General features: G+C 46.5%; 2 protein-coding genes across 2 annotated transcripts; one reads left to right on the top strand and one right to left on the bottom strand.

The window, feature by feature from the left end:
* Window positions 1-10,096: 10,096 nt before the first annotated feature.
* On the bottom strand, window positions 10,097-11,645 carry LOC111078297. Its single transcript, XM_022372903.2, has 4 exons — window positions 11,325-11,645; window positions 10,641-11,262; window positions 10,381-10,574; window positions 10,097-10,304 (listed from the first exon to the last, which is right to left on the bottom strand). Exons 1-4 carry the CDS (start codon window positions 11,584-11,586, stop codon window positions 10,198-10,200), a joined length of 1,185 nt encoding a protein of 394 aa, XP_022228595.2. The 5' UTR covers window positions 11,587-11,645; the 3' UTR covers window positions 10,097-10,197.
* Window positions 11,646-13,428: 1,783 nt separating this feature from the next.
* On the top strand, window positions 13,429-14,676 carry LOC111078291. Its single transcript, XM_022372896.2, has 3 exons — window positions 13,429-14,144; window positions 14,219-14,415; window positions 14,510-14,676. The coding sequence occupies exons 1-3, from the start codon at window positions 13,456-13,458 to the stop codon at window positions 14,602-14,604; spliced, it is 981 nt and encodes a 326-aa protein (XP_022228588.2). The 5' UTR covers window positions 13,429-13,455; the 3' UTR covers window positions 14,605-14,676.
* Window positions 14,677-15,877: the final 1,201 nt, after the last annotated feature.

Genomic DNA, 15,877 nt, shown 5'->3' with positions numbered 1-15,877 from the left:
AAACATGATAGCATCCCATGTCATTCCATCCCAAAATGTACATATGAAAGGGTGTTTCCGTTTCGGGATACGTCTCTAAATCTCCTAAATCTCCGGACGCACCTCGACTCAGGGAACATTCTGTGCCAAAAGGTGTATCGAAAACGGGGAAGTCACCGCGAAACGGAGAACTGTGTGCTGTTGCTGACGGAGAGCTTTGGTTTGAAGTTGTTAACGATATCGGGAACAGCAACTGGCAACAGCAATGAATACATCTGAGAGCAAACGTATCTGCATGTGGATGTCGGTCGGTGCCCAAAAACCATATTCGTTGTGCCCCGTCCACGCCACGCAAGTACCGATTCCAGCACAGCCACAGCGACGGCCTCTCGTCCCCGTCATCCCTGGCCACGCAAAAACAGTTCACTGTCCATTACATAAATATTTTATTTCAATAAAACGTGAGCTGTTTTTATGAATTTCATCGACATTTCATGCACTCTGGTGCACGAATTTTGCACTTTACTGTCGCTTAGTGGCATCGTTCGTGTTTGGTTAGTGTTTTAGTTGCGCGTAGTTGGGGCGTGTGGGCGGGTGTTGTTTTTCCGTTGGCGCTTAAAGGGTTAATGGCAACGAAGTATGGGGGGTATGGGGGGTATGCATTCCAGCAGTACCCCCAGGGCCTGGCCCTGGCCACGCCTGGGCTGCCTATCCACTGATGTATGAAACGTTTGATTGAATTGACAGTGTATGCTCTGGCTTCGGCTTCGGCTCTGGCTCTGGCCCAGCCACAGTGCCATTGGCACTCCCCTATCCCCGCGTGTCAGCCCCTGGAGTGGGCCAATCGAGCGCATATCGAAACCGAACCTGGGTCCTGTTCCTGTTGCTGCCGCCATAACCCGTGTACCACCTCCAGTTTCAGCTTCAGCTGCTGCTGCTGCTGCGGGCCATAAAAAACAAGATGTCATAAATTTTCAACGCATTTCTGTTTGTTTTTTTCGAGCGTTTTCGTTTTGTTTCGTTGGGTTTGGGTTTGGTTTGGGTTTTTTCCTTTTCTCGTTTCGCATTTCGTGTGCATTTTGTTGGCTGTGTGTGGCTTTTGCTTTTTCTTTTGCTTTTTATGCACATTAAGTTAATTGAAAAACTCATAAGGGCCAATGAGCATCATTCCGTGGGCTACGCGTGCTCCGGGGGCCTCAGCCCGATTCAACCTTTGATTGGGCCTGTAGCGCTACAGTGGCTACCCGTCCCGCCCCGACCCGTGCCACGATGTAACATTCAACGTTTTGTTTGTGGCCATGGCCTACATTTTGGTTAGTGTTTGCCAAGCAAAACATTAATCTCCGTTTCCCACAAAGCTGGAAGGCCACTTCCACTTCCTGGCCTCATGCTGATTACTGTATGGCCATCCCCAGCCATCCCCCTACCCTACCCTCCTCCTTGTCTAAGCAAACAAAACGCTTTCTCGCAGGGGAAAATTGAAAAAATTTTAATCTCTGTCACAAAGCGGAAACATCGGGGCCCCAACAATGATGCCACCACACTGACAGTCGCCTGTCGACGGCCCATGGTCCAGGGCCGGCATTGATGTATAGCCAAACGAAAGTTTTTTGCAATAAAAGCGGCGTGGAGAGGCCAGCGGGCGACTAACAAGCCAACAGCACGAAACAAATTGAAATGAGGCGTACAAAACTGTCAGCCCTCCCTCGGACCTGCCCTGCCCCCACCAAATAAATTTAATAGCCAGGCATATTTAAATCGCAAAAAAGGCGAGCGGCAGAGAGAACAGAGCGAGGCGAGGCGAAGCGAAGGCGCCAGCGAAGGCAAACAAACTTTTTACAAATTAGCTGGAATTATTTAAATTGCGCTGCCTACGTTGGGGCGCAGCAGCGCGAAATGTGTGGCAGCAAAATGACGCATTATGCGGTGGCCGAGAACGAAAGCGTGGGCGGCAAGCGTCACAGCTAGAATTGCATAGCAATGAAGTCTGCCCTTCAATTGGTGGCCATTTTCATTGGGAATAAAAATGTAAGTTGATTTTTGTTTGTTTGGTTAGTGGCTTTTAATCTTTAATCTTATTTGTTCACTGAATAAATCGAATTCCAATAGGCAGATATCGAATGTTTTCTTTGGGCAGGACATACACAGGAAATCCTGCTCTAGATATTATCAGACGTTACATTTTCTCAAGGTTTCTGGCATCATTAAAATGTTTTCGAACGCATACGATGCCAGCAGACTGTCGGAGGTTTTATACAATTGTTTTTGTTTTGTTTTTAGCACTTTACACTCGCGAAATGCCAGAAGTCAAAGCCGCGAGGCAGATGAAGCTACAGTTTTATGGCGCACTAACCACGAAAAACCCACGCTCATCCCCCCCCCCCTATATCATGCTGCATGCAACACTTTTTCGCACACTCGCGTTAATTGCAGCCACATCAGCAGCGGCAACACGAAGCAACACAAAAATTGTTGCAATGCAATTAGAAGGGTGGAATTTATTTTTTTTTGTGTGTGCGTTTCCTGTGTCCGCTTTTCCGTTTTTCCATTCGCACAAATGTCAGCGGAAGCATTCGGCCATTATCCTTATTAGTTTCGTGCTCCATTGCGCCAAACTTTTCAGGCAGCATTGACACGGCTCTGGCCGTGGCTATTACGATTATGATTATGACGTTGGCCCTTGCCCTGGTCGTGGTCGTGGACCAAGCAAGATCGTTAGGTCCGACCGGCGGCCAAACAACATTCGCTGACCATTTAAGATGAGCGCCAGGGAGCAACAAATCCCATTTCGAATTCTATCTAATAATTAACATGGCCATAAAAAGCACACGGACACGCCCTCTCCACATTCATGATGTTAACTGTCGCGCTGGCATTTAAACTTAACACAACAGAACAACACAACAAAGCGAAACATCAAAGTTTCATTTTTGTTCCAGGGCCAGCAGCAACAAGAATGAAAGGGTAACGTCGGGCCAGAATCTTTAGGGGGTAACCCTGCAGATCAATCATTTTGAGGGTATCTGTGTGTATAGGAATTTTTGGAATTTTTCTTAGCCAGTTTAATACTTAAGAGAGACTACGACTATAAGTGGAAATTGCATCATGAAAGGGAAAACTTGTTATTAAATAGACAAAAAATAACGAAAGTTAAATGGGTTAAGTTTCAATAAATATGGAAAATAATATCGGTACAGAATTATGTGGCAATGTGTTACATTGATCCATGGAGATTTGCTAACCTGCGTTACAAACACCTGCTTTAAATGGTTATACCCGCTGTATGTATAAAAAGAGAGCAGCTGAGAGGAGGCGGGTTCTGTCGCCAGGGCCCGGGAAAACTCATTTAAGCCAAACAAACATTTGTAGTCTTAATTTTCGTGGCTCATCATAAACTTGGTTACATTTCCAGCCGCACAAGCCTCTGGGCCAGCCGTTACGGCTTTCACTTTGTTGATGATTTTCATTAAATTCTTACGCCTTTTTCTCCACATTGTTGTTGCTGTTGCTGTTGCTGCTGCTGCTGTCGTTTTCGTTTCGTTAAAGCAACAACAGCAGGAGAACAGCAGACAGATACAAGTTTGCGGCCTGGAGTTTCATTTGCCTGCGTTAAAAATCCCATCCCCGGTTACCATCCACCCATTCCAGAGACTGTCAGGACTCTCTACTCCTGTCTGCCTGCAGTTAACTTTGTGTTTTTATCGTTATTTGTGTTGAACACGCATACTTAACACCCTCACACACATATATACATATATATATGTATGTATAGGGAGATTGGAGATCCTGTCTCCAAGAGAGCCTCCTTATGCACAATATGGCCAAATTCTCATCAAAATTTTATGCTGAAATTAACAAATCTGTTTACAAATTTATTAAAACGTTGCTCTCCGCTCGCTCATTTTCCGGAGTTACGGTGGCGATATGAAGGGGGGTGAGACGCTGAGAAGGGAGTGTTGTCAAGGGATGTCTTTTAATGGGTTGCTTTTGTCGTCATCATTGCCATAATCATGGGAATGGAACGCAACCCTTTTCCAGTCGTTTCATCGGCATTTCTTCTTTTCTTTCTTCTCTTCTATTTTAAGCATTGATCAACACTGGCTGTATTGACCATGAATAAACAACACTGGCCGGCACGCACACACATAACCATAGCCATAACGGTAATTGTTCAATATGCAAACATGCAAACGGTAGCGATTATCATATTATACTCGTACATAACTCATGCGAACGAGTACGGCAGAACAGAAGCAAACAATCGACACACAGAAGGTGTCCGAATATACATATGTACACACGGCATTGAATGGGGGTGTGTGTTTGTGTGGGTATTTGTGTGTGGGTGAGCTAGAACCGTTTTGCATAATTTCCGAAATTTTCCATAAATACAAACGGCGAGAATTTCATAGTTCAAACAGTGCTGCCGCCTCGCCCGGCTCTATTTGCACACGGATTTAGAGTTGGTTTTAGACTTGGACTTGGATTTTGATTTGCATTTTCGCATGAATTAGCTGACCAATCGGAGGTGTGATGTCTGCGATGGCTAATCTTAGCCCCCCCAATCAGAGATCAAAACCCAGCCTCCCATAGGCATGGGAAACGCAAAAGAACTCATTGACCTGAAATAAAGGCAAAAATTCCATCAGCGTGACTCTGCCCAAATGCCGGAACACTGTTTACCCCTAATCAACCGCTTAGTTCTGCTAATTAGACACAATATCAACAGAGAAGAGAGAAACTTAACTTGGGAATTAAAGTCGTTTTATGGCTGGGCAGGGTTAATATTAATCAACTAAATCCATAGAGGTTTTAGCTAATTCTGGCTAATTAACTAACGGCAACACATACAATATTGCGATGCTAAATTTCTATTTACACTTTCTATTTGACGATTCACACCGTTTTTCTGCACAACTTTCTGCTATATACAATATTGCAACATAATTACAAATTTCAAAACCTAACAGCAAAGTCTCCTTTAATTGCAGATTATTGAATTTTGTATGATTATTGAACAGGCGGGCCTGAAATGGTCCGTTTTCTGGCTTTTAAAAAAGACTTTAAACGATGTCCAGCAGGCAGATAAGAGATTATCCGGTATGCCGATTCTAAACTGCAGACTGCCGCAATTATAAGACAATAACTGATAAGAGAGATAAGAAGGCTTAATCTTAGTGTTGTTCTTATTGTAATACTAACGGACCCGGCGAACTTCTTCTCGCCTCAATTTACCACCTTTAGATAAACTTCAGAGAGTGATAATAAAACATAGATAGTTCAAATTGCAATATGATTACTTAAATGGAAGCGAAATCAGTCTTGTATTGTTAGCCAAAATTGCATGCTCGCTAAACCATTTGTTATTTTTGTGGTTAGCAATGATGTTCGGGAATACTTTGCTGTTAAACTAGTCTTTCGATAAGCAAAATTGCTCGTTTCGTCGACAGTATCGCGGCCATTACCGATAGCACTACTCGACAAAATTCAACGTTTTCTTCCCGCTGTGGGCCAAATGACTTTTTCTGATAGATTTCAGGATATAACAATTCTTATAGTATTATGTTTGTTATTATGGTTTAGTTTTTTTTTAAGAATTTTTTTTATACCCGTACTCAAAAAAGAGTTAAGGGGTATATTAGATTTGTGGTAAAAGTGGATGTGTGTAACGCAGAGAAGGAAACGTTTCCGACCCCATAAAGTATATATATTCTTGATCAGCATCAATAGCCGAGTCGATATAGCCATGTCTGTCTGTCTGTCTGTCTGTCTGTCTATCTGTCCGTCTGTCCGTCTCGATGAGCGCCTAGATCTCAGATACTATAAAAGCTAGAGAAACCAAATTTGGTTTCCAGACTTATGTGACATCACACTGCTACAAGTGTATTTCAGAATTTCGCCCAGCCCTCTTCCGCCCCCGCAAAGGACGAAAATCTGTAGCAGGCACAATTTTAAAGATACGATAAAACTGAAAACGCAGTATCGTAGAGAATGCCCATATCTACCAGATTGAATCTGAATTAGATCGGATCATAATTTTAGCCAGAATGAAGAAATTCATTTTTAGTTGCTTCACCCGCCTCCCCCTGAATGAAACACGCCACTGATTCTCTTTCTCGCTCGCACACTCTGCCTCGTTCAGTGCGCGAGCAAACCCTAGCGGGGGAGATGTAGAATCTAAATGGAACATGTACAATCTACATGTTAGATGAAGAATATACATTGTAGATGTAGATAGCAGATGTAGCAAAAAAAAAAATGTAAAATGTACAATTTTTTTTTTTAGTTCTAAAATTCTAATAAAAAATCATATGCTCAAAAATGTATATACTGACTGAGTACGGGATAAGTAGAGTCGCGTCCCCAGAAGCGACTCGCACATTCCTTCTCGTTTAATTTGGAATCTATTTATATTTATTAATTAATTTATTTTTATTTATATATAGCCGGCAATTGCTTGGAGAAATCTTCACCAAGTGGGCTCGTTCAACAATTCAACTGCAAGTTGAAGTTTCTTCAAATAGAACCACAGATTTGATGATTTGAGGCAAGCGTCTGAATTTTCTTTTTGATTTATGTATTCCATACAAAAAAGCAAGCAAACGTAGCCCTGGAAAGGCCTACTTCATACAACAATACAAACGTTTTCCGAGCCGCGGTCGCTTTTTCATAGTTTTTTTTATAAGTTACCTGGATGGAGAAAAATTCAACAAATCAAATACCATGAAGTTATAAGCGATTTAACGGACACGAATTTGTCTTATATATATAGATATGTATCTAATTTACAGCATTCTTTGACTGCAGTACAAGTCACGAAACTTATATGTATATATTTGATTGAATTCCTCGGGGCACGGCATCCAATCCGGAATACATCTGTTCCTTTGGAATGAAGACTCTCCTGAAACTGAGCGACTTAAGCATTTAATCAGTTAATTGTGGGCTGTGGCGATGTGTGTGGGCGGCGGGTTACTTTTTTTAATTAACAGGCCCATTTACACAGTATTACCATTCCGGGCAAATACTGCATGCACATACATATGTAGATACTCGTGTAAGTGCGTGTGTAAATGTGTATTTATGTACGTGTGGGAGAAACAAAAGAACGAGCAAAAAATTGCCGTTATCACGCCACAATAACCTCAAAATTTATTCACTTTATTGATAATGCAATAAATTGCAGCCGAGCGGCCAATGCAACTCAGTATGCGCGCGTGTGTGTGTTTGCATGCTGCTGCTGCTGCAGCATTTATTTGCGAGTGTGTGTGTGTGTGTGGGTTGTGTTGGGCAATTTTTTCGTAGCATATTTTCGGCTGGCGCATATTTTTCATGTTTGCATATTTCATTTCAATTTTATTTCTGGCTGCTCTACCAATGCGCCCATACCGATGCAGGAATATTTATGTATGTAGTGTGGGTGTGTGTGTGTGTATTTACATGCAGTGTAAAATATGCCATGAAAATCAACGAAAATACGTAACCCAGGACACACGTGAGCGGATTTGGAGTCCGCAACTCAATATCTCTGTTGCAGTCTCTCTCTCTCTCTTCCTCTCTCTCTATCTCCCTTTGAATAGCAATTGTATTTCGATTTTCACAGTTTTTGTCTTTAGAAATGTTATGAGAATGGAGGGAGGGCCTATCAATGGGGCATCGGAGCATTGGCTGCTCGATAAAAGGCGACCGCCACAAAGGACAGCTTCAATATTTTCGTTTCATTCCATGGGCCTGCCTGCCTGCCTCTGCCTCTGCCCTGCCTGCATGTTGTCGACAATGTGTTGATAAGGCAACAGCAGAAACGCACAGGGGAACGGGGCAAACAGAGCACTGTGAGAGCTGCAGCAAGAGAGACAGAAAGAGAGAGAGTCCGTTACAATTTCCATTTTCACTTCCGCGAGCCAAAAATTGCACTCGGGGAGGCCTTGTGCCTTGTTGTCAGCCCTGATCCACTTTTGCATACATTTTGCCCACTTAATGGCACGTCGGGAATCAGTATCTCCCCCCATCCATGTGTACGACTGTGTATCTGTGGGTGAGTGCGTGTGTGTGAGACCATGACAAATTGGCGTGAACTTTTGTGTAACAGAGTTTTCCCTTTCTGCTGATTAGCCATCAAAATTGTCGCTTGAGTCCATTTACCACTTTAAGTCCGACTTTAGCCAGAGACACGACTCCAGCCCCAGCCCCAGCCCCATTCCCCATTCCCGTTCCGTTGCCGTCCTGGACCAAGCGACGAGCATCTTATCTTGGTCAACTGCTTGTCCCAGCTGCACGCTATTCGCACTTCCGGTTACAGTCCATTTAGGGCACCATATTGCCGGGCGTTGGTGTTGGCACTTTTGCGCATATTTTGCAAAATCATTACTTAAATACACAGAGAGCCGGAGACGAAGAGAACGAAAGGGTGGCCGTGGCCCCCACGGCCCCCATGGCCAGTCCAGCGAGTGGCCAGTCCTGTGGAACACTGCCAAGCAGGACCCTACCGTCCCGGCCCCGGCCCCGGCCCTCCTGTCCTGTGTACTGGCCTCTCGCCTTTCTCCTTTTCGTTTGCTCGTTTGCTTTTGGGGTTTTAAAATGCATTTTCGTTATTTTCACTGCAGCTGCGACGAGTTGCCGTTGCCCGTTGCCTGCTGCCTGCCGCCTGCTGCTGCCTGTCGTCGATCTTTTGCCACTCACGGCATTTAGCCTTAGCCACGACTTCTTCTCCTTTGCACCTCCACCATCTACCACTCCTACTGCTCCTCCCTCGCTTGCAGTTTAGTTTGCCGTTAATTTATGAGCAACATTTAGCAGTTTTGTACCTGCCGCAGCCCTTGCAAGCCATTCCAATGGAACTTTGCTTTATTGCTTGTTGTTTTGCGCGCAGGCAGAACAAAAATAGAGAAAAATGGAAGAATGGAAACGAGACAAAAGAAACGACAGTCGGGATACCCGTTGAGAAGAAAGTTTACCCTTTGGCCTAGAAAGAACACTTTCCATCCGAATGGATTTACCTGCACATTAACCACCCCTGGCTACAGGGTAGCACTACTACTCATACTCGTATATGTAAATGCAAATAATAGTTCTCAAGATTCGGTGGCCATTGAAGCGACTAGTCGTTTGCTCGTAAATATATGTACGTATCGCTCGACTATTTGTATTTACTTAGTTGTGTGGCTTTATTCCATTTTGGCAACCATTAATGATTGCTATCGCGCAGCGGGGGGGAGGGGGAGCTGGTTCGAATGGGAGCCTCTTTGCGTAGGCCCCCCGTCCGTTTTATAGGGCTGCCCACGGCAGGTGCGAACACGCTAATCCAGCCATAAAGAGACCCCCTAGCCAATCATCAATATTGACCGTTGGGATTGGGCCTGTGCCCGATTGGCTTATTTTACAATTTACACCACTCACCTCACTGCGCCCCCCCCCCAGCCACTGGAGTGGGTGCCACATGCACATCAGACTGCGTGTGTGTGCGTGTGCGTGTGTGTGTGAGTGAGTTGCGGGGGCGACCAATTCTCAGAGCTGAGCTGGGATCGCAGACGGAATGCGCGGCAGGCAATTAGCGTTATAGAAAATCTAGCACCTTGTCAAAGTGAAAGGTGGCTCGGGGCGACAAAGAGAGAGAGAGTATGGAGGGGGGGGGGGGGCTCGATGCTAACAGCTCAATGCTGGCAATGGTGCGTTTTATACATTTGAATTTGTTTGCCGTTCTTCTCCATTATGATGGGGTGCTGGTTGCGTGTGGCAATGCATGGGGCACGCCGCACACGCACACGGACACGGACACGGTACCCCATTGAGGCTTACCCCTCCAGCGTAACGCGCTTCACGTCGCGTCGCTCCGCTTCGCTGCTCTGCTCGCCTTTAATCACACTAATTACGCAACTAAAAGGATAATCGTGTCGCTGACCGCACACCGCGCTCCTTAATGCGTTTCTCGAACTTTTTGCGTATCTGTGATACACATGTACACCCCGCCACACCCCGCCACCCAAGTATGTATGTTGTGTGTTACCCCCCAATCCTCCCCCCCAATCATAATCCCCTCGTTTGAGCTCTGACAAGCTCGTTAACCGATTGATTGCGAGAAAGCAAAACTAAAGAGCTTTAAGCTCGCGCTGCACTTAAAGACATTGGAATCTAGTTTATTAAATTCTAGGATAACCTGATACAAAAACCTATCAAAAACCTATTTAAATGGCCACTTAAGACGAACTGCCAGTCCAGCGACTACAGGATGGAGGTCCTCAGGCGATACGTCAGGCTGAAGCCCGTCTCCATGGCCTCGTCCAGAGTCAGCTCATCGCTCGAGAAGTGCATGAGGTAGGGTGGAGAGGCTGTGGAAAGGTAACGGTAACTCAATATCAGTGCGGTGCCACTCCACCTGCCCATCCCCCGCGGACTTAGACTTACCATAGACCAGCAGGTTGTCATTGGTGCCGCAGTAGTAGGTGGGCTGATAGGCGGTGTTCTTGGCCAGAATGCCCTGCGGTATCATGAGGTAGTCCTCCTGTCGGCCCGTCGTGTGGACGGTGGCATGGCAGAACTCGTCATATCCCTCGGCATCTCCAATCTGCATCGCCATCGAGAACTTGCTGAAGGCGTATCTACGAATATTGGAAAATGTATGAATGCTGCCACCACCCACCCAAGCTCCCCCCGGGCCCACTCACTCAATCATGCTGGCACTGGCCACCGACTTGATGCAGATGTTATAGTTCAGATCGGGCATATAGTTGCTGCCGAGCATCGCCTGGTAGTTGAAGCTGCGAATGGTGCCCGTCGGCTCTGTGTAGAACTGCTGGCAGCCCGCCGGAGCGAGCAGCTCGTAGTCGGCGTGGTGTGAGGCGAAGATGTTGCGCAGATCCTGCAGCGTGTTGGTGCTGCCGGTGAAGGTGCTACTGGCCGCACTCGAGCGGCGCTTGGTGCTGGCCGCCGGACCCTCCAGCTGGGTCACGATCAGACGCCAGTTGGTGCCCGTCCAGCTTGTGGGCACGGCAAAGGTGAGGGTCACCTGCTCGATGCCGGCGGCCACATTGAAGGGCAGATAGAGGTGCTGGCCCGTGTTGACGCCGCACAGCTTGAAGCCGCCCGCCTCGAAGTAGTCCTGGCACTCGAGCATCGCGTCCGTGAGGATGGGCTGCTGCAGCTCGAACTGCTCAAAGTCGATGCGCAGCTGCTGGACGTTGACGCTGTACGCCTCAATGGTGTAGGTGGTCAGATCGCTGGTCAGTGTCGCGGGCTTCTTGATGATGATCCGCTTCTGGCGCGTGCTCGATCCGCTCTGCATGTTGGCTATGAAGAGAGGGAGAGAGTTAGAGTTCGTACACGTGATCGTGGCGGCGCGTAATCCCCACTTTCACAGCAGACGCCGTAGGTGCCGCAGTAGCCATTGACCGTGCCCGACTGCCGCATGCACTTGAAGCGGGAGAGACAGGTGCCCGTGACGCCGCTGGTGGTGATGCAAGTATCCTCCAGGGTGCTGCGTCGCTTCGCCTGGCGCCACATCCCCGGTGGCTCTGTGGCCGTAGCATTCAGTGGGTTCAAGTTGAAGTCGGTCAAGGTCTCCGCATGCGCGCAGGCCATGCACCACACGAGTAGCAGCGAAAATACAATCATTATGCGAGTGCGAGTATCTGTCTGTATCTACTTGGTTTTTGTTCTAGTCCCGGCTATACTTTCACATCAACTGTGAGAGTCTCCCGGTTCGTGGGCTGCTTTTATACGATAGATAGCATAGCGGGGGCAGCAGCAGCAACAGCAGCCACCACCAAAGCAGAAGAAGAAGCGGAGGCGACGCCTCTGGCAACGCCGATGCGGTGATGAGATTTTCGTGTTAGAAGCCAGCCGTGTCAATATTTGGTAAGTAGTAAGAAGAGTTCCCAGCACCAGCACCAGCACCAGTGCGTATGTATATTCTCTTAGTGGCCCATGAATATTCAAAAAGCAGGCTAGTTGCCTCTATTAACTTGTTTGCCCAGCCCAGTCATTGAACCTAAACGGAATGTTCATTATTGTGATCTTCGATCCGCTGAAACTGGGTTATGTTTGTCCACTCTCCTCAATGTCTGTACATACATACATACATATCGTACTCGTACTCGTACATTACAGTTTCTCACCATTGGTTTCTCATTATCGAGTGTCATCATACCGAATCAAGATGGTGATGATATCGTACACCCGAGACAGCGGATGATGAGTAATGATGATGTCAAAAAACACGAGAAGGAACGTGTGAGTCGCTTCTGTGGACGCGACTCTACTCGTATACCCGTACTCAGTCAGTATATACATTTTTGAGCTTATGATTTATGTAGAATTTTAAAATATTTTACATTTTTTTTGTACTACATTTGTTATCTACATCTACATCGTCGATTACACATCTAAAATGTAGATTCTACATACACAATGTAGAGCATTGCACAGGGAAGAGTGTGTGCGGGCGAGAAAGAGAATGAGTAGCGCTAGCAACGCTGGAGGAGGTGGGGGAAGCAACTGAAAATTAATTTCTTCGTTCTGGCTATAATTATGATCCGATCTGATTCGCATTCGGCAATCTGGTAGATAAGGTCATTCTCTATGATACTGAGCTTTTATTTTATTTTTTTTTTAATTATGGCTGCCACAGATTTTTGGCCTATGTGGGGCGGAAGGGAAATTATAGGGTCGGAAACGATTCCATCCACTTTTACCACAAATCTAATATACCCCTTAACTCTTTTTGAGTACGGGTACAAAAAGAAAAGGGGGCTGCTACCCACACACGCACACACACACACACACACCACACATCATTCTCAGAGATAAATTTCTCTGTGCAGCAAAATTACAAAATTCCCATCTGTTACATGCCGAAGAATTGCACAATAAAAGCTTCAGAGGTTTTTCTTTTCTTTTTGCTTTGCACTGACAGTGAAGATTTTTTAATGGCTGCTATTGTTATTGAATATTGTTGATAAGCACGTCAGTGTGGGGTATCTAATGAGGTTCAAATGCAATATAAAGGTAGCAAGCGACTTTGATTGTTTCTGTTTCGACCAATCGGCCGTATCGAGAGCAGAGATTTTCGCTTAATATTCCAAAAATAAAACAAAAATCAGCGATCCAACCAGCAGGAGAGAGAAGATCCAACCAATGATTGGCAATGATTGGAAAAGGAGAAACCTCAATGTTGTGGTGCAAGCTATTCGCTGCTGCGACATGCAGCCTGATAGAAAACCTCCATTCCGTACATTTTTCGGCTATTTATAGCAGAGTTAAATCAGAGTTAAATGTTTTGGTAAATTGCTACTCACTTGACAATTAAACAGGTGGCCCCCGGGGCCCCACCGGGTTGGCGATAAACCTTATCGATCGTGTTTGGCGACACTGAGACATTGCTAATTAGCTCGTCGACTGTCAGCGATAGTTGGCGCAGATAGTCGCAGCTGCGGCAGCCCCATAAAAGCCCCCGGGCAGCGATCACTCAGGAGTTCCAGAACAATGAACGACTACATTGCAAGCACCTTTCTCCTGCTCGTGGCAGTGGCTGCCGCACAGGCCGCCTCGGTGGCCAAGCCGGTGTGCGGTGCGACGACCTCCTCGAAGAACATCAACCTGGTGAATCCGGACATCCCGCCGCGGGTGTGCGAGTACCAGATCAAGGCCTACAGCAAGTACGTGTGCCAGTTGCGCATCGATTTCGCCATGACCCTGGCCCAGCCCACGCTGGAGACGCAGCAGAGCACGGGCCAGACCTATGCCGAGTGCACCAACGACTACTTCGAGGTGAATGGCCTGAAGCTGTGCGGCACCGAGGTCTGGCAGCACATCTACGTGCCGTTCAATGCCACCGGCGGAGAGTCCGTTGTGGATCTATCGGTGTCGCTGGCCAATCGTGCCGGCTCCTATGGCCTGCCAACGCCCTACTGGGACATGACCGTCAAACAGCTGGAGTGTCCCCCGGGAGCCGCCGTTCGCGAGCTGGAGGTCAATGCGGAGGTCGAGGTCGAGCCTAGGGCAATCTCCACATCGGATGGCTTCTTTGTGGCCCCGCCCGGCTGCCTGCAGTACTTCCCCCAGGCCAAGGGAGTCGTCAAGTCCTTCAACTACAACGAGGGCGCCGGCATCTATCCCTCCCGCATGAACTACGCCATCTGCTTCCGTCGCACCGAAACCACCTCCGCACTCACGTAAGAATTCCACAAACATATGGAATCTGTTGTTGGCAGTTCCCCAATTTACTCCCAACTACTTGCCACAACAGCATCCGCGCCTACCACTTCAACGTTGGGGCTCAGGAGTCGGCCAGCACTCTGATGACGGACAACTCGTGCTACAGCAGCGACAGCACCAGCGATCTGGATGCCGATTTCCTCATGGTGCCACAGGCCACGCTCGAGGACAGTCACAAGCACGCCACCTACTTCTGCGGCTCCATCCAGAAGGATGTCGTCATATCAAGTGAGTTGCCAGGCAAAGCTTTTTTTTATAGCAAGGCTGCCCCCCCAGCCATCTGTTACTCATATTCAATGTCTCGGCATGGTTTCTCTTTCAGCCAACAATCCTGGTCCCCTGCTGGTGCTGTTCAACAGCGACGACGTTTACAGGCAATCGGAGGCAGGCTTTGCCTTTACCTACACCGTCGACTAAGCCGGCCGCGATTGTGTTTGCTGAGTGACCAAATTGTCCATTCAAATTGTCAATAAAATGCTTTTACCGAAAGACTTTGAGCTTTCCAACTGTTTGCCCATGTATTAGCGGTCGGGCAATCAACAGATAACTGTCTGGGTAGCTGATTTGGCAAACAACAAGTCGGATGTCTCTCTGGTTGTGTTGGTTTCCAGCCCTTTCGTTTTCTTTTCGCATCGGATCGCTTGCTCTATCAATTACAGGCAATTGCAGCACTATTATCAGAACAGAACAGGGCAGGTGTGTGTGTGTGTGTGTGTGTGTGACTTGTCACTGACAACCGCCAGACAAGCGATTTATTATCTGAAGAGGCTACAGCTCGTACAGGTGGCTGCTATCTGCTATCTCCTTTGACTTGTTTGAACACCATGCGAAACAATCTATCAAGTGGTGTGCACAACCAAGTGATTCCCATCTTTGCTTAACTTTATCTAAGCCCCTCGAAGACATTTAGTTCGCTGCGCGAATAACTCATCTATCAATTTGCAGGTACAGTAGTTAAATAAAATCAATCAATCAGTTTTGTGTGTCTATGTAACATTAGTATACCTGCAATTATATTGCTAAGAAACATTTTACATATAAATATAAATGAAATATTCCATTTCTTAATACAAACATCGTTATTTGTTGGCATACATCTTGAAATCTTTGTGTAAATATTACAGTTTCAGGGCTTTTTTCTCCATGAAGCTTTTGCGGCTGCTTCGCTGCACTGACAACAGAATGGCTAACAGCCAACTGTTAGCCCACTGTTAATATTTCATGGCAGCTTCGTTTGCTACCGTTGGAAATTTCAGCAATGATAAGCACCAAGCAGGCTTTTATCGGGCGGCAGGAGGAGCTTTCTAAGCTCTATTAGCTTTCTAAACTTGCCAAAGGACTCAAAATGTAAACAGACTTCCGCCTATCAACAAGTGTGCGCTGTATTTGGTTGCCCTTCCAAAGTGTTTATTTGAGTCTAAATTCCCCTTTTTTGGCTTTGCCCAACTACTCGTAGTTGTGTTGCTGATAGTCTGAATTTGAATTTAAATTCGAAATTTCGCAGCAATTAGGGGAGCGATTGTGAAACTCAAGATTTATGAGCGGCGCCAACCTACAAGTGCAACAATAAATACAGGCAACGGAGACCAAGAACCCATAAGAACAATCCCCGTCCCGTTTTCTTATCAGCTGCGACCGTTCTGTAATCAGCAATCAAACGCAACGCAACATGTCGCGAGCAACAACTGCG

This window comes from Drosophila obscura, unplaced genomic scaffold (genome assembly GCF_018151105.1).
Source record: "Drosophila obscura isolate BZ-5 IFL unplaced genomic scaffold, ASM1815110v1 contig_25, whole genome shotgun sequence".
Taxonomy (NCBI): Eukaryota; Metazoa; Arthropoda; class Insecta; order Diptera; family Drosophilidae; genus Drosophila; species Drosophila obscura.
This window is presented reverse-complemented; position numbering and strand designations above follow the sequence as displayed.

What these genes read in the sequence shown, in the direction of transcription:
- LOC111078297 (XM_022372903.2), bottom strand. Translation starts at nt 11,586, where the DNA reads ATGATTGTATTTTCGCTGCTACTCGTGTGGTGCATGGCCTGCGCGCAT. An exon ending in CTACGGCGTCTGCTGTGAAA is followed by an intron (nt 11,263 to 11,324) that starts GTGGGGATTACG and finishes CTCTCTTCATAG; the next exon opens with CCAACATGCAGAGCGGATCG. An exon ending in TGACAACCTGCTGGTCTATG is followed by an intron (nt 10,305 to 10,380) that starts GTAAGTCTAAGT and finishes ACCTTTCCACAG; the next exon opens with CCTCTCCACCCTACCTCATG.
- LOC111078291 (XM_022372896.2), top strand. Translation starts at nt 13,456, where the DNA reads ATGAACGACTACATTGCAAGCACCTTTCTCCTGCTCGTGGCAGTGGCT. An exon ending in GAAACCACCTCCGCACTCAC is followed by an intron (nt 14,145 to 14,218) that starts GTAAGAATTCCA and finishes TTGCCACAACAG; the next exon opens with CATCCGCGCCTACCACTTCA. An exon ending in GAAGGATGTCGTCATATCAA is followed by an intron (nt 14,416 to 14,509) that starts GTGAGTTGCCAG and finishes TTTCTCTTTCAG; the next exon opens with CCAACAATCCTGGTCCCCTG.